Consider the following 22,546-nt stretch of genomic DNA (forward strand, 5'->3'; position numbering starts at 1 on the left):
GATAGCAGTAATGTCACTTTTGTCTAGACATGAAATAAATATGGACAAACGTTTGAGGTCCTTATATGTACCAAAAAGCGTATGGTAGAAAAAATAGAAAAGAAAAGAAACAACTCCGACCCAATGCACAGCTTGAAGTACACAAAAAGCGAATTCCCACCTTCCCATTCATCAAAGGAAAGAAGTCAATCAATCCGACTCATCCACCTTCTGCGCCTTAGCCTTCTTCTCCGCAACTCGTCTCTGTTTCTTCAACTTCTTCCTCTCTTCCTTATCAACAGCGGCCGACGAGTATTCTTGCTGTTCAAAAGCTTCCGCCTCCGTCTCAAACCCGGGCTCCTTCATCTCAAGATCGTTATCTCCTTCGCCTTCTGCGGTCTGACCGCCACTGGCAGCAGGAACGTCCAAGTACTCCTCACCAGGGTTCGACTTCGCGACAGTCAAATCTTGACCCAGGACTTCACCAGCCAGACCAGCTTGCACACGCTTCAGATTGTGGAGAATGAGGTTAGGTGCTGCGGCGGTGGTACGGGAGATGGGGCCATGCTCGTTAATGCTGGCATTAGGTTGCAGAGCTGGGTCTGTGGCTGCACGAGTAAGGTATGCAGCGAGGAAGTCATGCGCAGCAGATTGGCTAATGCTTTGAGAGCTGTGGATGGTTGTTGGTGGGAGAGAGGTGGGGCCTGGATTGTTCATTTTGGGCGGTGGTTGAGATTCTTTTTTGGTAGGATGGTAATTCAGAGAAATAGAAAGGCTCTAAGGCCGGAAGTGCCTTGTAGAGTATATGGGGCCGAACTGGCGTGAACTTTGGAAGTCTGGAGGAGTAGAAAGTCCGTAACTTTTTTTCGAATCGCGAAAGAATTTCGGCGGCACTAGTCCCGAAATGGTAGTCTTGAGAATCATCAATTTCTTAAGATCGAATATAGATCACCCAATTCTGGGAATTAAGTCTATATTGAAGAATGAGTAACTCTTAAATCTCTGAACGATTTAACCATTAAGCCGGATTTGTTCAAAACTACCTTTATATTGAACTGTTGTTCTTCTATTGACTCCTCCAGGCGGGTCCATCCCTGCGGCTCCGCGCTTAATTTTCTTTCGACTTCCGAACACCGCGCCAGCACCAATATCTCAACTCCGAGCCCGCAACAGCCACTCTCAGCAAGTCCAAACCTCCCACCGACACCAAAACCCAAAATGCTCTGTCTCCGCTGCAGGGCCTTACCCTCCTTCCGGGCATCAAGCTCCAGCGCCCGAGCTCCAATGAACATGTAATGCAACCCAAGTCCTCCAGCATCAACACAGACGAAACGCAACCAATCTATCTCAAATCAAAATCAACCGGAAGCAACGTCCACTCTGAACATAACTGACAATTCTTTTCCAGACTCTCTCAATTTACATCACAACCAGCTGCCTCCAGGCAATTCTCCTCTCTCCTCTCCTCGCCAGCACTCCGTCAACCAACCCAAATGCAGACCTCTTTCTCCAAGCTGCAAACTACTCCTACCATTTCCCCGTCTATCACTTCGCTTCTTGCCCAGACTCAACTGGGCCAGGCTAGCAGCCAGGGCCAGGGTCAGACCCGCGCTTTCTCTGCTTCCGCCTCTCTTGGCGTGCGTCGCGTGACTTTCCGACCCTCACGATTGGTGCAGAAGCGCCGTCATGGTTTCCTTGCGCGCAATAAGTCGAAGAAGGGCCGCCAGACTCTTACACGGCGCCGCGTTAAAGGCCGAAGGAATATGAGCTGGTAGATTGCATTGCATGAGATGTATGGGGCCTCAATTGGAAATGTTTTGTGGATTGGGGAGTTCCAGGAGAGAACTACTTTCTGGTTCGCATTTTATACTGGTTGAGAGGAATACGATTACTATCGGATGGGCATAGAGGTGGTAAGCCACTTGCGTTTGGCCTTGTATCATAACTACTATACATTTTCTCCTAGTTGTTATCTAGGAAGTGTGAGATTATTTGTCAATTCAGCCGTTTATTTTTGCTATTTGATTCGTTTACTTTTGTCTTCAAGGTCATGGATCCGCCAATGTACATGTAGAGTCGGTCAATTACTCTGTGGATGTTTTGATACTTTGTAGTAACTTCATGCAGCACGACTCCATTGCCATTTTATATTCTATGCTGCTCTGAGTTCTACGTGATCATTAAGCAAGCTCATTCATCATCTTCCTCGTCACTGTCATATTCGGATCCGGACTCGTCATCTTCATCTTCATCTTCATCGTCATCATCATCCTCTTCCTCCTCCTCGTTGGCACCAAGCTTGAAGCCATAGTCATCCTCGAATTCCTTCAGGGGTTGAACCTTGGGGGCGAATCCAAAGGCTTCGAAGCCTTGCCTGATGGGCTGAATACAAGAGTTAGCACAAACAGTTCAATTTCTTTTGATATTGATACCTCAAGTATCTGGTATAACAAGATTAGAGAAAGCTTACCTCTTCGAGAACAGTGCCACAGGTGACGACAAGGTTGGCCGTCTTCGAGTCAAACAGCGGCAGGATAATTCCACGCAGAGCATCCTTGACCTGGTCCACGCTAATATCGCGAACCCTCTTCAGCATCTTCTCCTTGTAGTCTGCAGGTAGGTTGCGGACGACTTGGCGGATGAAACTGCCCTGTGCGGCACTGGCAGCGGTCATCTGCTCGTTGGCGAAGCTGACGACAATGCTACTGATAGCACCCTCTAGCATCAGTGGGTCAAAGGGTGTCGCACCAGACAGGTGGTCCTCAACAATCTGCTTGCTAGACTCGAAAGCTTTGTGAGCATTGGGAGATCTATAGACATCGAAGTTGACAAAGCCTGTGTCGATGTTGTGGCTGAAATTAGTGCCGTAAGCAAGACCCTTTCCACGGACAGCCACCCAAAGGGGACCCTCGACGGCGTTCATGTACGATGTAGCTACCAACAGAGAAGGCAACTTAGGATCGTCGTAGGAATCGAGACCACGGGCGGTGGCGTAGGCGAATGAAGAGTCAACAGTAGGCATGGGGACAATGTAGGATTGTCCACCAATGTTCTTTCCAGCGTCACTGAGCAGATCACGGCGTTTAGTGATAGGCTTCAACTCAGCACTGGTTCCAAGGCGCTCGGCGAAAGGCTTCCATGCGGAGACAGGGTTAGGAAGCTTCTCCAGGTCTGCAATAACCACAACGCGAACGTTCTCAGGCTGGAAGAGAGACTTTCGAATCTCCTCCATGCGGTTCACGATTTCTTGAGGCTGGTCTGCGAGAAGCTTTTTGACGCGCTTGAGGTAACGAGCCTTGACGAGGGTGTTTCGAGCACGAACAATAGATTCTTCTGCGTAGTGAATCATCACATGGACGGCAGCAAGCATGTCATCACCGCTACGCTTGGCATCGGGGACGTCGGCGAGAAGTCGGGTAGTGATGGCCCGCAGTCTCTCTACGTCGAATATGGTGTTCCAAGAAAGCTCTTGGAGCCAGGCGATGGCGGTCTCGTACTTCTCAAGCTCGACCTGGAATGAAACACGAAGCATCTCGGAGTTTCCAAGAGCCCGGGCAGCCTCCAGGCCATAGCCAACGGTGTCTTTCTCCAGCTCAACAACGACTTGCTCGAAATCAATGGTCTGGCCATCGCGCTGGAGTGGGATGTTGAAAAGTGCCTCAGTAAAGATGGAAAGGAGAGGGCGCAGCTGAATAGGAACAGACTGAGCGGAGAGAAGAACAGAAAACTGCACAAAGCTGCTAGGAATATGCTCAAAGTGAATCCAAAGAGGTAGGTCTGCCTTGTTGGCATCGCTATCAATGATCTTTTGAAGAGCATGCTCAGGGCGTCCAGCCTTCAAGGCAGCGCCCGAGCGAGCTGTGACAGTCTCCGTAAAGTGGATAGACTCGGTAGCAGGGATTTCGAAATCAGCCAACATTTTAGTTGGAATCTCCTTGTCATTTTCAGCCTTAGCTTTTTCAAGCTTGTCTGCAAGATCCTTCAATCCCTTCTCGCCAAGGCGCTCTTTCTGAGCAGCGACACGGGCTTCCTCATCGGCCTTCACCTTATCGGACAGCTTTTGCGATGGGATACCCAGGACTGTTACATGATTAGCGTCCGAGATCCACTTCTTGATGAAATCTCGCCACTGGTCCTGCGTCCAATTCTCAAGAACGTCGTATTCCTTCAGAGAAGCAACGTCCCGCATGGTCGAGCCGTCACGTTTACCGAACAAGAAGTCGGTGATGACATACTCGGCAAAGGAAGAAGCAGAGCTCTCGGTGGCAAACTTCCAGGTACGTCGCTGACGCTCAATGCATTCCTTCAGATACTTCAGGTCGAGGTCCTTTTCCATTGCTTCCTTCAAAATCTCGAAGAATCTCTTCTCGACCTGTTCAAGCTTCTCTGTCTCAACACTGGTCAGAGTGAAGCGGATTTCGATGCTAGGGTGGTCTTCTGTCGCGTAGTAGACGGCACTGGCAATCTGCTCTTTCTCGACAATGGTATTTTCTAGCAAAGAAGCAGATGACCCGGCCAAGTATAGGAGAGCCACATTAAGAGCACCGGCTGCAAATATGTTAGTTTAATTCATCTTCTCACACAAGTCTACTTTTTCAACATACACTGAACAGAATCGTTACAATCCGGTCCAAGGAATCGGATCTCAATCTCGCCAAAAGACTCATCCTCCTCAGGGAATTCAACCTTCTCAATGACAGACTTCTCCAAGGATGGTGTCTGCTTGGAGTCCACCCAGGGTCTCTTGAATGGGGCCGTTGGGCTTGGAATCACGTCTAAGATCGTGTCTTCAAACTTATCCAAAATGTCCAACATGTTCTTCTGGTCCACTTCACCAGTGATGACGAGGCAAAGATTTTTGGGCTGGTACATCTCACGGTGGAATTCTCGAATACGCTCCGCACTCAAGACACGAAGCTGCTCCATCATACCGCCAGTCTCATATCGGAAACCAACATCAGTAGGGTATGTCAAACGTCTGGCCGCCAGGTCAATCAGCTCGGCCGCATTGTTCTGCACTCCCTGCATCTCAGAGTAAACAACACCTGCATCATTTCCGGTGCCATCAATATGGTGAACTTCAGTGTAGCAACCTTCATCAGTCAAAGTCGGAGCAATGACATGCTCAAGGTAAACAGGCAAAATCCGGGCAAATCCTTCCCAACCTGCTGTATCGAGGGTATATGCGGTGTGATCAGTAGCTGTCCAAGCATTTGTACTAGAGTATACACGAGTAGCGAGTTTGTCTAGGAAACCCTTGTAACGGTAGTTGCGGGATCCCATAAAGCAAAGATGCTCTAGAGTATGAGGGGCGCCCGAGTCATCATGAATTTCGGTAGCAAGCACAAAGTAACCATTTACTTTAGGGCCTTGCTGGTCGATGACAACCACGCGCATTCCAGTACGTTGGGACTCATATTCAGTGAACTCGCTCGGCGAGTAGTCCGGTTTGAACTGCTGCAGCAGCTTAAAGTGAGACATCTTGATCAATGGGGCTAGCCCAGTGTAAATATCTCGCCGAAGGCTTAAAGATCTGCTTCATAGTTAGTAATTTCTTTCTTCTTTCTTCATGCGTACATAGTATGGTATATATCATAACGCCGCGGCGACAGCTGTCCCACCCACAGCTCCTGAATAGCCCCGCCGTCTAGTGTGATTTGGGACAAAAAAGCGCCAAATAGTTACCAGAATGAGGAATCAAGCCAATATGCAACAAGCCAACAGCAGAAAAGGCTACAGAAAGCAGCACAAATAGCCAAAGAGATCCCAATCAGGGAGTTTCTAAGACACACGCTTTAAAAGTTGCCGCGGCGGGCATGTGTGACGTGGGCGGGGCAGACAAATTTTGAGCTCTGGAGGGGTTGACACCATAGAAGCAAGGACCAGGAGCAACTCACAGGGACCGAGTAGTTTGCACCCGACTCAATCCAAGTAGACAAAACCGAGACACGGTGGATTTTGAAGCTTTGTTCTGTGTGCTGGGCCTAGGTGGAGTTTGGATCCCGTTTCCTTACAAAGCGGTTGCGGGTGTCTGCCAGGTGGATGACTGGGGCATATATATCAGGATGTTTGGGTTATTTTATCGATAGCCAGTCATTACGGCCGAATTAGCTAATTTTGATTTTGAGTTATTATGGAGTTTTTAATACTTTGGGCAACTTTCGGTCATTTTTTGGGATTTTTTTAAGTTTCGATCCCAGATTTGACTCCACGAACAACACAGATGCAGCTACGTGGGCGGTGACGCCCAAAGTCACGCGGTTGTTGACAGCTCGCCGCTTTCTCCGATCATCGTCTTGATTCGACATCAAAGACAAGCACCAACTCTTTGTTTTCTGTGAGTCTTGCCAATTCGGAGCTTGGAACTTTAGCATTATGCCGCAGAAAGCTTCCGCAGGTGACATTTGCCAGGCTGTGCTGGGATTTGTCACGGATGGCGCATATCCAGAGGAGAACATTGTGGTAGCCAAGTTCCCAGCTGCAGGCTTAGCAAAGGAATTGGAGTTAATATCAAAGGCGCGAGAACAGGTGGAGGTAAGCTTAAGTCATTCCATATGTCTTGTCGATTCTTTCCTAACAAACATGCCCCAAAACTATAGAATGAGATCAGCTCCCTCAGCCGAGAGAACCACACCTTCGATGCCGACCAGTGGATCGTCCAAGCGAAACAACTCCATGCAGACATAGAGCGCTCCAGAGTGACTGCGCGGGAAATCGTGTCCCAGCATGAACAAACCAAACCACTTCAAGCAAAGGTGGAAGACGCCGATGCGAAAGTTGGGTTGATCGAGACGGAAATCGCATTCAACCAGGCCGTGACAGAAACCTTGGAAGAGGTGCAGCGGTTATGGCAACAGCTGGAGTCCGGTCGGATTGCCTTGGGGGCTGGTCAAATCACCGTGGCCATTGAGCAGTTAGAGTCTACAACAGCAGCAATCGGCCAGGATACTCCTTTCTCAAACACCAATGTCATGGGAATACTTACAAGTGAGGTGGCCCGACTACGAGATGAGATCGAGGTAGCCGTACTTCAACGTTGGGACGAACAGCTCAATGTTGATCGCGCAAAGAGCCAATTCCGAGCTGTCACTGTTGCGGGGGCCGATTCATTAGATGACACAATTTCGTCCATCTCACGCCTGAACATTCTTAATCCTGCCACTGAAAAATTACAGAAGGATCTTATTTCAACAATCATTGATCCGATTCTACTACCTCGAGCAGACAGCAACAGTCGTGCTGTGGACGTAACGGAAACAGCCATTCGCATTGAGCCTGAACTTTCCGAGACAACTATAGCCGACACATTCAATCGCGTCATAGATATTCTCAACAATCTCCGACAAAATCTTCCCTCGTCAATTTTGGATAGTCTTTCTCAATCATTGATACAAACTATCTCTTCGAAAGCGATATCAGGCTGGCTCTCTTCTGCAATTCCAACCACTCTCGATGGCCTTGAGGACTTTGAACATACTTTGAATAGTGTTTTGCAATTTACCCAAAAGATCGAGTCCTGGGGCTGGAGCGGACAAGAAGAGCTTGTTTCGTGGGTTAATCAAGCTCCCCGACTCTGGTTGACTCGGCGCCGAGTTGATTCTCTTGACAGCGTACGAAAGGCAATCGCTGCTAGCAAAGGATCGACCAAGCAAGTTGAAAGGATCGAAAAGGAGCAAATATCCCAAGAGGAGAATGATCTTCTTGACAATGCACTTGTCGATGATTGGGATGCAGACTGGGATGATGACAAGGAAGAAGCCCCAGCGCCCGACGCCCCGACTGCTAATCATGAAGATGAAGAAGATGTCAGTGCATGGGGTCTCGACGATGAGGACACTGAAGAAACAACCAAACCGGATGAGCCCAACCCCACAGCAGAGGACGGTGCAGATGATGCTTGGGGCTGGGGCGATGATGACGATGAACAAGAAAGCAAGGCAAATGAGGCAAAGCCTCCAGCCGAAGCAAACAAAAACCATAAACCTACTGGAGACCCGGCCAAGCCTAAGGAAGTCGTTCTCAAGGAAGTCTATACGGTTACCGACATTCCAGACTCCATCCTCGAAATTGTTCTCCGGCAAATATTCGATTCCAAAGATATTACTCAACCTCGGTGAATGACTAGACCATATAACTCCTTTCGAAAGTCGATAACACTAACCAATATATAGGCACTCAAAATCTCGCGTCGCTTCTTCTGGTGCTGGTCTACTCGCACTCCCAACCTTGATCTTGGCGATGTTCAAAGCCATATCCTCCTCGTCTTATGCATTCAAGCTCAATTCGGGTCAAATTTATCTTTACAATGATTGTCTATACCTCGCTGGTCGTGTTCAGGGGCTGATCGAAGAACACAACCTTGCTAGACTCAGTCCCGATGTGCAAGCATTGGAAAGATTCGGAAAGTTTGCGTACAGCAAAGAGATGCAAACCCAAAGCACTATTGTTACCGACTTGCTCGATGGCGCGCAAGCATTCGGAAATTGCTCTGAAAATCCGTACAAGTCAGAGTGTGAGAATGCCGTCAGTGCAAGTGTTGACCGAATTCGCGATGTGTACAAGGAATGGCAGCCCATCCTATCTCATTCCGCACTGCTTCAGTCCATTGGATCTCTCTTATCTACGGTTATCGGCAAGATAATCATGGATATTGAAGATCTCGGCGACATCTCCGAGGAGCAATCTAAACAACTAGTGTCCTTCTGCAACCAGGTTTCTAAGTTGGAGGATCTCTTCCTACCTGAACAAACCGGAGATTCTGAAGCTGTGCCAGTCACTGCTGTCTATGTTCCAAACTGGCTTCGCTTCCAATATCTAATCAACATTCTAGAGAGTTCATTGGCCGATATAAAGTTTCTGTGGATTGAGGGTGAATTAGGTCTGGAGTTTGCCATGGACGAAGTGATCGACTTGATTGTCGCTCTATTTGCAGAGTCGGACCATCGCCGACGTGCTATTGCAGAGATTCGGCGAGCGCCACGGGTATGAAGCGTTTAGTCTTACTTTTACAACTCATAAACAAACCAGCCACTTATACTTTAGAATCATATTTGAAATTTGCTTAGTTATCCATAATTCTGATCTATACCTTTGATTTCTCCCAATGTCTGACCTTCTTAACCTTTGGGTAAATGAGATCCGATAGGTGTATGACATTGTTGATTTCAATATTAGCCTTAGACTACGTATCGAGAGTATTTCTGACTTTATTCTGAGATTTCAAACTAAACCATTGGTTTGTATTGTCATCATACTTTGAGGATAGGGACCTGACGCTTTAGAAAAGGTATTACGACAAGTCCAGACAGATATAAGAAGTTGACTGCGTCCTTTTAACTAGATAGTGGGGCTGATCTCCGCGCTCTGCGCTACTGTGCCGCACCGGTCACCGTATTTTTTCCTCACCCAGTGCAGACTTGTTCAAGCGACAGCCACACCAGAACAGAGTCCACGACCCCCATTCTGGACAAATTTTCATCCATCATGAGTGACGAACTTAACTCAACCGTTGAGGAAGCTGCGCAAAGACAGGTCCGTGTGCAGCTGACCAGCAAGCAGGAGGATGTTGCTCTTCCTGAAAGCACTGGCCCAATTCTCGTCCCTACTGGTAAGAATACTCTGCACCACTTATCCAAAATAGACTCAATGGTTTAAGAATTGTCTTACTGATAATATTAAAGGTCTACGACGTTATGCGCTGTCAACCCTGGTGAACAACCTGCTCGGAAGTGAAAAGCCGGTCCCGTTTGAATTTTTGATCAATGGAACATTTCTACGCACCTCGATTGACGAATACCTTACGGCGAATGGAATCTCCGCCGAAACAACTCTCGAGATTGAATACGTCCGCGCTCTGATTCCTCCACTGCACATCGCTTCTTTTGAACATGATGATTGGGTTAGCGCTACCGACGTGCTCTCCGAGGCTTCGCCTGCCGCCTCTTGGGCCTCAGGTGCTAAGTTCTCCAAGGGCCAAGAAAGAATTTTGTCTGGAAGCTACGATGGGTTACTTCGTATTTGGAACATGTCATCTGAGATCATTGCGACATCGCCTGGTCCCAGTGAAGGTGGACACACTGCGTCTATCAAGGCCGCCAAATTTGTGTCGCCAAACCAGATCGCCACAGCCGGTCTGGACCGCACCGTTCGACTATGGAAGTATACTGAAGATGCGAGCGATTTCACCGGCAAATTAACTCCTCAACTGGAGCTATACGGACACAAATCCGCCGTTGATTCTTTGGCTGTGCATGCTCCATCCAATCGCCTTATGAGCGGTTCTTCTGACCATACTGTTGGATTCTGGTCCACAAAGAAGGCCGATGCCCCCGCAGCACCGGAGAACCTACTTTCATCAAGCCATGGCCGTAACTCGAAGCGACGAAAGATGAACACCTCTGTCAGCGCAGCGCAGCGCGGACCCTTGGCTCTCTTGTCCGGCCACACAGGCCCCGTGTCTGCTGCTATTTTCGATGCGAAGGATTCAACTGTTGGATACTCTGCTTCTTGGGACCATTCCCTGCGCACTTGGGATCTGGTCACTGCTTCTTTGGTCGATACCCGCACTACCTCCCACTCGCTTCTCTCCCTCGAGCATCTGCCCGAGCACAACCTGTTGGCAGCCGGTACTTCCGCTCGCCATATTACTCTTATTGATCCCCGTGCTTCTGCCACTACTGTGGCCGCTATGACACTCCGTGGACACACCAATGCCGTCGTGAGCTTGGCTCGTGACCCCCATAGCGCATACGGCCTCATCAGTGGTAGTCATGACGGCACATGCCGAATCTGGGATATTCGCTCTACTAAGACTGATAAGGATGGCGTGGTAGGAGAGAGTGTGTACTCGATTGCTCGTAAGAGTCTCGAGGAGGAGGGTAAGGCCGATAGCAAGCGTGTTGGCGGTGAAGGTATTAAGGTCTTTAGCGTGTGCTGGGATCCTGCAATTGGTATTGTAAGCGCAGGTGAGGATAAGCGGATCCAGATCAACCGTGGTGAAGGTGTTCTTTCCTCAACACAGTAGTAGATTGCACATATGGGATTGGCGTTCTAGATGTGGTGTCGTTCAAAAGTTTTCATGTACTAGTTTTGTGCTTTCCTTTTTAGCCATGTTCTATATTTGACTCGTACGAATGTGGATATCTATACCTTTTCAATTGTCTACCATAATATATTCACTAAGAATTCATGATTTGCATAGAGTGGAAAGCTTTAGTTATGTTGCTTTTACTCATGTCAGACCTATAATACATTCGTAGAGTGGTACATTCACAAAGATCCATGCTGGCTTGGAAAAAAGTATATCAAGAGCCAGCAATCAAGAACAAAACGCCGATCCCATGCCTCTCACAGAAGACGCGAGACTATCCAATTCAAATCAATACAACAATAATAGCGATGTCTGGCGAATTTACAGACGACGTTCCATCCGGTTGAGCCTGACGGGAGTTTTGATCTAATATAGCTTGTTAGCCTAGAGCCCTTAAATACCAGAGAAACGCAGTTTTTGCAGAGCCTCCTATCTAAAAAGCTTTCTACCGTATCCCGTAGCGAGAATCCAGGGAAAGAATCAAATATGTAAAGAATGGAGAGAATGGAGTAAACCCACCTGGGTGCGCGTCCGCTGTCCTCGCACAGGCAAGCCCAACGCATGGCGACGACCGCGATATGTACCCGTCTCTTTCAAGCGCTTGATATCGTTCAGGACCTCACGGCGGAGATCGTTCTCAATCTTCATATCAGACAGTACGGCGGTCAGATCAAGAACCTGCTTGTTGGCCAATTCGCCGACGCGGCATGTCGGGTGGATGTTGAAGCGGGCAAGAAGACGGGAGGAGGTGTCGCCTCCGACTCCGAAGAAAGTCTGGAGGGATTTCTGTTCGGCCGTAGGTTAGTTAATTGCTTTGGGCGATATCATGATTGACCGGAGGTGCGTTGCGATCGAGGGTTGCTTGCCTTCAAAAGGTTCCGCTCAGGGAAGTTCACGCCGAGAATGAAAACCTGGGCAAGAAAGTTAGTAGTTGATAAATGAGAGGATGATAAGAAAGACGTACCATCTTGACGGGGGCTGAATTGGTGTCAATTGAGAGATACCTGGATATTTGCTTGCCTCTCCGATCGGTCAATGCGGGAGAAATCTTTGGAAATAGTGTTTCTCCGGGGTGATATTTGCAGAACGTAGCCGGTATTTGTAACTCAAATTTGTGTAATTATGGTAATTTATCTGCATTTCCGGGAATTTACTCGCGAACTGTTTTACAAATATTACCACATGTGCCAAAGCTTTGTATGGAATCTCCGCACGCCATTGCAAGCTGGCCTCCCCTCTCTTCTACTTAATCCCTTTCTCCATCTTTGCTATTCCACTCCACCCCGTGAAGTGGTAATTTGCAACCATGCAGTTCCGCAACCTTTTTTTGTCTATTTTCTTGGTCCTGGCCGTCGGCTTTGCGCTGGTGCAAGCTGATGATGCTAAGCGGGAGCCCCGTGGCCCCAAGATCACTAGCAAGGTAGATTGCCTGTCGTCTGAACGGGCTCGTACAGCCGATGCTAACTGACATTGTTAGGTCTACTTCGATATCCAGCATGGCGATGAGACTCTTGGCCGTGTTGTGATGGGTCTGTATGGCAAGACTGTTCCTGAGGTGAGTTGAAACTGAAGCTCTGTTGAACAATTGGAGTTCATAGCTGACTTGTCTCAACTTCATAGACCGCGGAGAACTTCCGGTATGATCATATTTATTCGATTATTTCTATACCTCGACCCTTGTACTAATCTAATCCACCACCCAGTGCTCTTGCCACCGGCGAGAAGGGCTTCGGTTATGAAGGCTCCTCTTTCCACCGTGTCATCAAAGACTTCATGATCCAGGGTGGTGACTTCACCAACCATGACGGCACTGGTGGCAAGTCCATCTACGGCAACAAGTTCAAGGATGAGAACTTCAAGTTGCGCCACACCCGCCCCGGCCTTCTGAGTACGCTATTGATACCGTCGTTGTCTTCTCGTATATTTTATACTGATTTCTTTTAGGCATGGCCAACGCTGGCAAGGACACCAACGGCTCCCAGTTTTTCATTACCACCGTGATCACCTCTTGGCTCGATGGCAAGCATGTTGTATTCGGTGAAGTTCTTGAGGGCTTCGACATTGTCGACAAGATCCAGAATGTTGCCGTTGGTGGTGGCTCCAAGCCCCAGAAGATCGTGAAGATCCTCAAGAGTGGAGAGATCGAGTTTGAGCCGGAATCCGAGGACAAAGGTAGCCGCGATGAGCTGTAAACCCGCAGCACGCTCTGGTTGAACAATTGTTTGTTTTCACTGCTCGGCGACGGTAGGCTGATGCGTGCTTTCTCCTTCTAAGAATACGATGACGACTACCCAACCGATACCGAATCTGTGGCCGACTCCCGATCTTTTTCGATGCAACCCGTACTGATTTTCCTTGTGCTGGTGGCAATTGTCGGGTTTTACATTCATCGCCGCCACAGCAAGCGCGCAGCTGTTGATGACGATTATAAAGAGTATGTGTAGATATATTCTACACGTTGATGGCCTGTAGTGAAGAAAATTGAATGTCTGAATATCATTATAACTCAACGAGCGTTCTACGTGTATAGACATAGAGAGCCCTGGAGGCATCCATGAATGGTACCATCATAGTGCTGGTGTGCTGTGCCATAGCCCGGCGGGTCTCCCCTTCCCAGGGACTCTATAGCCTAGCCAGTCAAGGTACAGGTCTCTACTCTTAGTCAGATAATCCAGACCGCCGTCATCAACTGGTCAGAATTTCCAGGAAAAAAAAGAAAATTTCAAACTTTTCGGTGGCTTGTGTGACTGTAATATTACTGAAAAAAGACCCTCCTCTCACTGGGATTTAGCGGTAGCCACTGCTAGCTATAGTGGGCCCTTCGTTGCATATGACAATACCAAACGTCGCTACCTACTGGCTACCTGCCCGCACAGGCACTTTAAGCAGTCAAGGCCTGTACCTAAGAGGTAGATGATTTGCCTCCTTCCCACAGAAGGCCAAAACTTGCAAACCTTCAAACTGCACTTTCTTCATCTCCCTTTTTCATTTCTTCAACTCCACTCCATCCCTCTTTTTTTCATTTCTCGGTGCTCATAGAGTTCTTAGAAGTGGGAGATTTGCATTTTTCTTTTTTTCCCAGTGTGGCCATTTGTCGTTAAACACTTGATCTTTTTTTTTCGCTATCAAGTGAAAAGAAAAAAAACCTGAGAACGACAGTTCTACATCTTCACGTCCCTCACTTAATTTTTTAAAGGTAAATTCAAATTTCAACTTTGTTACAAACAACCGTCTTCTCTTCAATTTCTTTACGCCTTGCCTACGACTCAAGAACCTTTTTTTGTGAATCCCGGGAGAAAAACTCCATTCGCATGCTGTCCTCCCTGCTCGGAATCTCCAATTCAAAAACTTGCCTCTCGCGGGAACCCAGTCCACTGACTGATGTGATTTTTCACACTCCATAGAATTTTTTCGAACCAAATCGCAATCATGGCCGACGGTCTTCAAATGGGAAACCTTTCCATCAACGAGTCCCAGCACGCGCCCCAAGGCAACAACCCCCCTCAGGGACGCGCTGCCTATATCCCTCCTCACCTCCGTTCCCGTGGTGGAGGTGGTGGCGACAGTGCTCCTCCTGCTCCCGGTCCCGGCTTCGGTGGCCCTCGGTACAGTGCCCACAGTTTTACCCCTCGGCCGGTCTTCCACTAACCTCATGCTACTTGTATAGTAACGGTCCTCGCGGTGGAGACTGGGCTAACGCTAACGCCCCCGACTTCAGCCCTCGCGGTCCCTCAAACGGTAATTTTGGCTGGAACCCCCAGGAACAAATCCGGCCTTTCGATCCCCTTGCTTACGGACATCCAGGACACAGCGGTGGCTCCTCTTACAGCGGCGGCGGTGGTGGCGGCGGTTCTGCCCGTGGATCAGGAGATGGACAGTGGCGCGACGGAAAGCACATCGCCGGCCCTGCCAACGCCCGCGTCGAGCGCGAACTTTTCGGTGTCCCCAACGACCCCTCGAAGCAGCAGACCGGAATCAACTTCTCCAACTACGACGATATCCCTGTCGAGGCTTCTGGTAATGACGTTCCCGAGCCCGTCAACACCTTCACCAACCCCCCTCTGGACGATCATCTTATCTCTAACATCAAGCTCGCGAGCTATGTCACTCCTACCCCTGTGCAAAAGTACTCTGTTCCTATTGTCATGAACGGCCGCGATCTGATGGCTTGTGCCCAGACCGGTTCCGGAAAGACTGGTGGTTTCCTCTTCCCCATTCTCTCCCAAGCCTTCCAGAACGGGCCTTCTTCTGTTCCTGCCCAGGCCTCTGGCCAGTTCAGCTATGGTCGCCAGCGCAAGGCCTACCCCACTTCCCTCATCTTAGCCCCCACTCGTGAGCTGGTTTCTCAGATCTTCGACGAGTCCCGCAAGTTCGCTTACCGCTCATGGGTTCGCCCATGTGTCGTCTACGGTGGTGCCGACATTGGCTCCCAGCTGCGCCAGATTGAGCGTGGTTGCGATCTGCTCGTCGCTACTCCCGGTCGTCTTGTTGACTTGATTGAGCGTGGCCGTATCTCGCTCATGAACATCAAGTATCTGGTCCTGGATGAGGCTGATCGTATGTTGGACATGGGTTTCGAGCCCCAAATTCGCCGCATTGTTGAGGGTGAGGATATGCCCCGTGTTGAAGACCGCCAGACTCTCATGTTTTCGGCCACCTTCCCCCGTGACATCCAGATGCTTGCCCGTGATTTCCTGAAGGACTACATCTTCTTGTCCGTCGGTCGTGTGGGTTCCACTTCTGAGAACATTACTCAAAAGGTTGAGTACGTTGAGGACGCCGACAAGCGCTCTGTCCTTCTGGACATCCTTCACACCCACGGCACCAGTGGTCTTACTCTGATCTTCGTCGAGACCAAGCGTATGGCCGACTCCCTCTCCGACTTCCTTATCAACCAGCGATTCCCCGCAACCGCCATTCACGGTGATCGTACCCAACGTGAGCGTGAGCGTGCTCTGGAAATGTTCCGTAACGCACGTTGCCCCATTTTGGTTGCTACCGCTGTTGCTGCTCGTGGTCTTGATATTCCTAATGTCACCCACGTCATCAACTACGATCTGCCCACCGACATTGACGACTACGTTCACCGTATCGGTCGTACTGGTCGTGCTGGTAACACTGGTATTGCCACTGCTTTCTTCAACCGTGGAAACCGTGGTGTTGTCCGCGACTTGCTCGACCTTCTTAAGGAGGCTCACCAGGAAGTTCCTGCCTTCTTGGAGAGCATTGCTCGTGAGGGCTCTGGCTTCGGCGGTCGTGGTGGCCGCGGTGGTGGTCGCGGTCGTGGCGCCAGCAACGCCACTCGTGACGTGCGTCGCTTCGGCGGTGGTCCTGGTGGTGGCCCCGGCTTCGGTGGAAGCTTTGGCGGCGCTCCCTCATACGGTGGAAGTGGCGGCTACGGCGGCTCTGGTGGTGCCGCCCCCTCTTACGGCGGCGCTGGTGGTGGTAGCTATGGCGGTGCTGGTGGTGGTGGTGGCTACGGTGGTGGTAGCTACGGAAACCCCTCCGGCCCTACTGGTCCTTCTTCCTGGTGGTAAACCAATCGTGGTCTGATGACGAGGCCGTCGGGTCTGATTGGCTCCACGATTTTCTTATTTCCTTACTGTCTCTCGTTGCCGGATACGATCAGAACGAACCCTGAGGTGTTTTCTTCCTAGCTGTTTCTCAGGGACGGCTTTGTCATGACTTCCACGAACTCGCTATGCGTGACTCTGTTTATTTTAGATCTTATGCCTTGGTTTTTTTTTCCTTTTCTTCTCCGATGCTCTCGCGTGCGCTATGTTTCGATTTCCTTTTTACGGCTTATCTCCTTTTTTATTTCTGTATCTGTTTTATCTGCTCCAACTTCTTCCTGGCCCTCAATATGGCCTTGTTTAGACACGGGGCGTTCGAGCAGTCTGATCTCTGTTGCTCTGGGTTTTCTTGACATTTTTTTCTATTTTCAAAACTCTGAGCAACCGGTGGTCTGCATTGCATGAACATGATAGAATGCGTTGTCTTTTCTGTGTCCGCTCTCATCAGATACCCCTATTTTGTTCGAGCGTTCCCAAATTTCGGGGACCACGTTCGAATGACGCGTGTGCGCCGAGCGAAGAGTTACCGGCTTTTTTACCTCAGTCTCTTCGAAAAAGTGCTTTTCCTATACTTGCATCACCTCGGCGCTGTTATGGCTGCATCGGTCGGATCTTGCAGCATAGACTTCTGTCAGCGTCGGTATCTTATGGCGGACAACTCCTTGCGTGTCTTTTCTTTGCTACCAATTCATGTGTTTTCGCGGTTCGAATTTGTCTTTTCGGAAATCAAAGCCTCTTGCTTTTCTCTTTCTCCGGGCTAATGGAATGGGTGTGCGCCGTGGCCGGACTGGTGTTTTTTTTAGTGTTGCTTTCTTGCGTTTGCTGGGTCTCATCGCCAGGTGCGTGGCTTAGGGATTCTTTGCATTCTGTATGGCGTTGGCTTGACCTGCAAGCGCATGTCCTCCGGGGTCTGTGGAGGAACCTGATCCCCTTGAACCAAAAAAAAAAAAAGCTATTTTTTTTTCTTTCAAATTCCCCTTGCATCATTTTTCTCGGATCTGTGGAGAGGATGAGATGCCCGGCGCTTTTTGAATGGTTCTCGCATGGTTTCACGTTAGGAGAACGGAAAAGCAGAAAGGGCCTGATTATTTTCAACGCTACAAGAAGGAGAATCTTCTTAGTTAATGCTATTTGAAAAGTGTTCCCTATATATATCACCTTGGAGTAGACTGTAGTATCCTCGGGCCTGTATTCCACTATGCACGGATATATATGTATTGTTATAGAGCTTTGCATGGATTGCATGTGGGCTAATATAGCTATAAGTATTTACGGCTTCTATCATCCCAGAACCTCTAGTGACTGCCTTGGATCTCACATCCTTGAAACATGAGACGGCAAGTGATCGGAATATTTTTATTCAAGGTATCGAAAAAATAAATTCTTTAGCACCTGTAAATCGAAAAATCTTTACAAAGGCATGAACCGTGCCCAGGTGGCTATATACAATACGGGCAGTTACGCGGATCCTGGATATGCGGGTAGTTATCACTCACTCACCACTAATGGAGACTTCAATCATCTGTTTCCTTCCCGCTTCCTTCCTTTCCTCCTTGTCCACACCTTCATTACGCTTTTCCTTTGTTTCTTTTATCTCCTTCCCCCCATCTTCCGAATTACACCTGCCTCTTGATTATCTTCGCATCTCCACTCGAGTTTCCATCATCTCCGCATCTTCTTCAGAATCCACTCGCGCCTCCTAGGGGGGGACCACCCACCCCCAGAAACCTTCGATTCTCGCCTCGGTCGCAGGAAGGTTCATTTCAAACCATCTGTTCTTCTTAATCGCAATCGTCATTCAAGATGGCCGAAGTCGAAAACACCCCAATGGACGAATCATACGTTGGGGACGAAGCTGGAGACGACCAGGGCCAGGGCATGACCGCTAGCGCAACGGTCGGCACCAGACGCCAGGCAAATGGCACAATCGGCTCGGTATACTCGGGTAATAAGATTCGACATCTCAAGAAAGAAGATGGAATCCCGCTTTGGCGCAAAGATATCCAGTACCAGTTCCTCAAGCTCGTCTTCGAGGACAAGACACCCGCATTCACGCGATACCCTGACGGCGAGAAGAACCTGGACTTCGCCGACATCTACATCGATGCCATGGCGCGGAGTAGCAAGACGAGCAAAGTGCTCAAGGACAAGCTGCAAAATGACAAGCCGGCCGCGATTAGTATGGCAATGGTCTGCTTGCTCGTCAACTTTGGTCGCATGAACACCACCCTCAACTGTGAGCTCTTATTCTCAAATCACACTCACTGTATTTGCCTTGTCACGATGATACTGACAGTTCCGTTTCTCAGTTTTCCCTGAAATGCGTGCCCAGCTACGAACCTATCATTCCATCCCTTCGCTGCAAGCGCACCAAGACTCCAATGCCTATAAACAGTTGCAGGACGCTCCACGCCTGAAATCCATCCTGAAGGGTGCGTCCGAGGATGTGGATCAACCGAATACTCTGGATAAGATCAAGCAGATTTCTGTACCCCGGACGAACCCCGTGAACCTCATATTTGTTCTGGCACAATACGCACCAAAAGTCTCTGAAACGCATTTCTTCCCGCCCCGTGACTTCTTTGATCTAGTTATGCGATCCACTTTGAGCAGCAAAAGCCGAGCTAATGCGTTCCTGTGGCTAATGTGGTGGTATTTGGAGAGTGACTTCACCCGCGAAGCTGCTCTGAACAATCCATTTGGTCCCGGCCTGGAAGGAGAAGGACTTGACTTACCTCTGAAGGTACCTGTCTTTGAGAGCCTAACAGAGGAGCAAGCGAATGAAGAGAATGTGGATACAGCAGAGGAGCTTGAATATGGGGAAACAAAAAGACTCGAGCGCAAGCGTAAGTGCTAGTGCAATACTGTTTTTTTTTTTGGCCTGGTTCATTAACAGCAATTTCAGGTATCCTCGAAGAAGATGAACCACTTCCCCGTGTTCCAAAACGCCCAAAGAAAGGTGACTGACGATTGTTACCCTTGTACTACACCACAGCAATGCATTCTAACCTTTGGTGACATCTTCTACAGAATATGGATTCGACGAAGATCCCTTCGCAGGAGATTACTCTGGCTTAGGAGGACGAGGCTCTGCGATGTCTACACCCCTTCACCCGTCTGCTAAACGAAGCTTGGATGAGGACGACGATGAAATGACTCCTGGGTCATCTCGACCGCGCAACAAACAAATCAAACGAGATTCATCTCTCAACCGAGCTGTGGGCCAACAGCGACTTATTTTGAAAACGAAGATGGACCACACTCCGAATGCATCTCCTGCTCCTTCTGGGTCTGGACTCATGGACCGCTTCATCCCAGAGCCATCCCTCACACAATCCTCCAGCCGTCGACCACGCCCTCTAACACAACACCAGATTGCTGTGGAGCAGAATCGCCGACAGCGTATCGAATACTTGCTCGCCAAGCGACGGAGCAATGCATACCGCGTACTCCGTGCCAAGCGAAATAATGAGATCCCATTTGCCCGATATGCTCGTCTAGTCCAGAGCTTGCCAGATAGTTATGACACAGAGGACGAAGAGAGCTCATGGGGCATTGGTGGCCTAATTCCAAACCCCGAGGAAGAAGATGATTTTGGCGAATGCGCAAATCATTTCCTTTCTGTTGTTCGCAAGGCAAGCCGACGTCTTGATCGATGGGATTATGAAGATGCGAACGGCCCGAAGGTGGACCGACAGAAGGAACGCGAAGAACGCCAGAGAGCCAAAGCCGCACTTCAGGCCGATCTTCGAGCGGCCAGCAATCGATCTCGTCCTCGTGCTCGTGGTGGTGCTGCGAAGCGTAAGACAGCTGGTCCCACGTCTACTCCAGGAACTGCGAAGAAATCCGCTGCACGCCTCAAGAGTGGCCACAGTCGCCCTGCGGGTGCCGAGGTCGGAAGTGCAGCCGGAGGTGATGAGGACATAGAAGGCGAATTGGACGATCTAGATCGTGAGTTGCTTGGAGAGGGTTCCGGTGAAGAAGATGGAGCCCCACGAGCTGGCTCTCCTGCTGATGGAGATTCTTCGGACGATTCAGGGGATGATGACGACGCCGTTGATGGAGATGAGGTTCTGTCTACCTACGATGGACCTAATGGCTACGCCCGACATGAGAGCTCGTCTCCCGTACCTGAAGGAGCTGCTGAGCAACGGGAAGGCGGGGACGACGCTATGGAAGATTAAAGGATGACACAAACTTAACCCATATCTGTGATGACATTTTAGTGCTTTTCTTTCTTTCTTTTCTTCTGGTTTTTAATTTCTTATTCGGGGATATTATAGGATCAACTGTGATTATTCTGGTTAATATGGGGTTTCGTCTTTTGTTGCGCTGTACTTCATCAACTGCACTGTACACTTGGGCCTCAGAGCTCCGATACATTCAAAGAATCTTGTTCACTTGCTCTCGTGGTAATTCTCTATATATGTTATTCTTCCTGGTCCAAATATGGGTTTCCAATGTCTAGGTTCGACTATCTAATACTCATGTTAGACTGCATGTTGCTCCGTACGATGCATGTATGCATAATCCCCGTAACCATGCATATACCTAGTCAACTTCCTTGGACGGGTCGGCCTGAAATTTGAAGCCATGATGCATGTGGGCCTCAGCTAGCACGGAGGATACACCCCGCAAGACCCAAATTGATACTTTTGGCAGACTGGAGAGTAACATTGAGTGTACATGTGGCCTGCTACCAGGTATGACGAAGTTGTCTCCAGTTTCACTTAAGCCCCACCACTGGAGGAGAGTGATTGGGCCCCAATGGCTGTAGCTCAATGTCTCAATTCAATTGTCTCTATTCAGGTGCCCGCACGCTGCATCCACACACGGCTGGTGTGGTCATGATGCATTAGCAACCTGTTACATGTACATGTTTGGCGAAGCGCCCCGCACGAGCTGCATCGGAGCACGAGGGTCCGTGGACATAAACTGTAGCTTTGAGAACCTGGGCGTGAGGGTCTTTGGGGTGCTCGTCTCGTATTGCAGCTCAGCGGGCCTTATTGTGGAGTTTCGATGGAGCTTGCCACAGTGCCACCGTAGAAAACAGTATATGATGAACTTCCCATGTGATCCATGGTCCCCCCTCTTTTCTGTACAGAATCCCCTCTCTTTCTATGTTTCTCTTTCTTCATCTCTCTTCTCTTTATCTCCTCTAACCCTTTTCTTTGTTATTACATCTTCATTCGAAGATCATTGTATAGCTTCTTCACTTTCCCCAATCAACGTCATCACCTTCGGGATCATCGCGGGATTCAGCCGAAGCCCGATTCCCCACCCATTGGCGGGATAATTACATCAAATCAGCATAAACGCAGAAGCCCGTCGTGATTCATTCTAGCCAACGGCATCGAGTGGATTCCTAAGGCTATACAGCACATCAATAATCGGGCCCGAAGAAACTAGAAGACACCTCCGATATTTTCGCCTGCACTGCCGGAGACCCTGCAGCCGCGGTTTGACTGACGTATTACCCCAACGCTTTTTTATTATACGATTACGATCATTCGATATTCGAAATCTTTTTCGCTACCCAACGGAGTTCATTCATTTCGAAGGGAGAAATCCAAAAAGAGACTTCAAGCTATAGTTAATTATTGATTTGCGAGGCAAATTGAGTTGTGCCTTGGTAAGAATGTCATCCTTGCATTAAATTTGTCCTTTTGTTACGGTGGAGTTGACCCGAGATTTTTGGTGCTAACACATGCACTTCAGACGCGTTGCACCATTCCGATTTTCTCTGTCTCATCATATATACCTGAAGAAAAGGCCAGTTGTCTCAAAGTGGGAATAACAAGCCGCCCCAACTTGATTAGTGTGGTCCCGACAATCGGAGGCTCTGAAGTCCACCCCCCAAAGGGAACTTAAGAGTTTACTACGCAGTCCGCCTTCATCTTCAATT

The 22,546-nt window shown here is 49.1% G+C and overlaps 8 protein-coding genes across 8 annotated transcripts; 5 read left to right on the forward strand and 3 right to left on the reverse strand.

The window, feature by feature from the left end:
- Window positions 1-189: 189 nt before the first annotated feature.
- Window positions 190-696, reverse strand: N7478_006978 (uncharacterized protein; the record flags this gene model as incomplete). The annotated part of the gene is made up of 1 exon (XM_056923192.1): window positions 190-696. One exon carries the CDS (start codon window positions 694-696, stop codon window positions 190-192), a length of 507 nt encoding a protein of 168 aa, XP_056781229.1.
- Window positions 697-1,472: 776 nt separating this feature from the next.
- N7478_006979 (mitochondrial 54S ribosomal protein bL34m) lies at window positions 1,473-1,754 on the forward strand (the record flags this gene model as incomplete). Its single annotated transcript, XM_056923193.1, has 1 exon — window positions 1,473-1,754. The coding sequence occupies one exon, from the start codon at window positions 1,473-1,475 to the stop codon at window positions 1,752-1,754; it is 282 nt and encodes a 93-aa protein (XP_056781230.1).
- A 415-nt stretch (window positions 1,755-2,169) lies between these two features.
- On the reverse strand, window positions 2,170-5,460 carry N7478_006980 (putative zinc metalloprotease; the record flags this gene model as incomplete). The annotated part of the gene is made up of 3 exons (XM_056923194.1): window positions 2,170-2,361; window positions 2,450-4,527; window positions 4,584-5,460. 3 exons carry the CDS (start codon window positions 5,458-5,460, stop codon window positions 2,170-2,172), a joined length of 3,147 nt encoding a protein of 1,048 aa, XP_056781231.1.
- Window positions 5,461-6,354: 894 nt separating this feature from the next.
- N7478_006981 (uncharacterized protein) lies at window positions 6,355-11,002 on the forward strand (the record flags this gene model as incomplete). Its single annotated transcript, XM_056923195.1, has 6 exons — window positions 6,355-6,513; window positions 6,579-8,092; window positions 8,151-8,961; window positions 9,261-9,265; window positions 9,324-9,586; window positions 9,660-11,002. 6 exons carry the CDS (start codon window positions 6,355-6,357, stop codon window positions 11,000-11,002), a joined length of 4,095 nt encoding a protein of 1,364 aa, XP_056781232.1.
- A 387-nt stretch (window positions 11,003-11,389) lies between these two features.
- On the reverse strand, window positions 11,390-12,035 carry N7478_006982 (mitochondrial 37S ribosomal protein uS13m; the record flags this gene model as incomplete). Its single annotated transcript, XM_056923196.1, has 3 exons — window positions 11,390-11,434; window positions 11,588-11,854; window positions 12,033-12,035. The coding sequence occupies 3 exons, from the start codon at window positions 12,033-12,035 to the stop codon at window positions 11,390-11,392; spliced, it is 315 nt and encodes a 104-aa protein (XP_056781233.1).
- A 339-nt stretch (window positions 12,036-12,374) lies between these two features.
- Window positions 12,375-13,260, forward strand: N7478_006983 (uncharacterized protein; the record flags this gene model as incomplete). Its single annotated transcript, XM_056923197.1, has 5 exons — window positions 12,375-12,488; window positions 12,546-12,623; window positions 12,689-12,705; window positions 12,772-12,956; window positions 13,013-13,260. 5 exons carry the CDS (start codon window positions 12,375-12,377, stop codon window positions 13,258-13,260), a joined length of 642 nt encoding a protein of 213 aa, XP_056781234.1.
- A 1,237-nt stretch (window positions 13,261-14,497) lies between these two features.
- N7478_006984 (DEAD/DEAH box helicase) lies at window positions 14,498-16,605 on the forward strand (the record flags this gene model as incomplete). The annotated part of the gene is made up of 2 exons (XM_056923198.1): window positions 14,498-14,673; window positions 14,736-16,605. 2 exons carry the CDS (start codon window positions 14,498-14,500, stop codon window positions 16,603-16,605), a joined length of 2,046 nt encoding a protein of 681 aa, XP_056781235.1.
- Window positions 16,606-18,444: 1,839 nt separating this feature from the next.
- Window positions 18,445-20,825, forward strand: N7478_006985 (uncharacterized protein; the record flags this gene model as incomplete). The annotated part of the gene is made up of 4 exons (XM_056923199.1): window positions 18,445-18,877; window positions 18,951-19,487; window positions 19,547-19,600; window positions 19,672-20,825. 4 exons carry the CDS (start codon window positions 18,445-18,447, stop codon window positions 20,823-20,825), a joined length of 2,178 nt encoding a protein of 725 aa, XP_056781236.1.
- Window positions 20,826-22,546: the final 1,721 nt, after the last annotated feature.

The sequence above is a fragment of the Penicillium angulare genome (genome assembly GCF_028827245.1).
Source record: "Penicillium angulare strain IBT 27051 chromosome Unknown utg000004l_segment0_segment0, whole genome shotgun sequence".
NCBI lineage: Eukaryota > Fungi > Ascomycota > Eurotiomycetes > Eurotiales > Aspergillaceae > Penicillium > Penicillium angulare.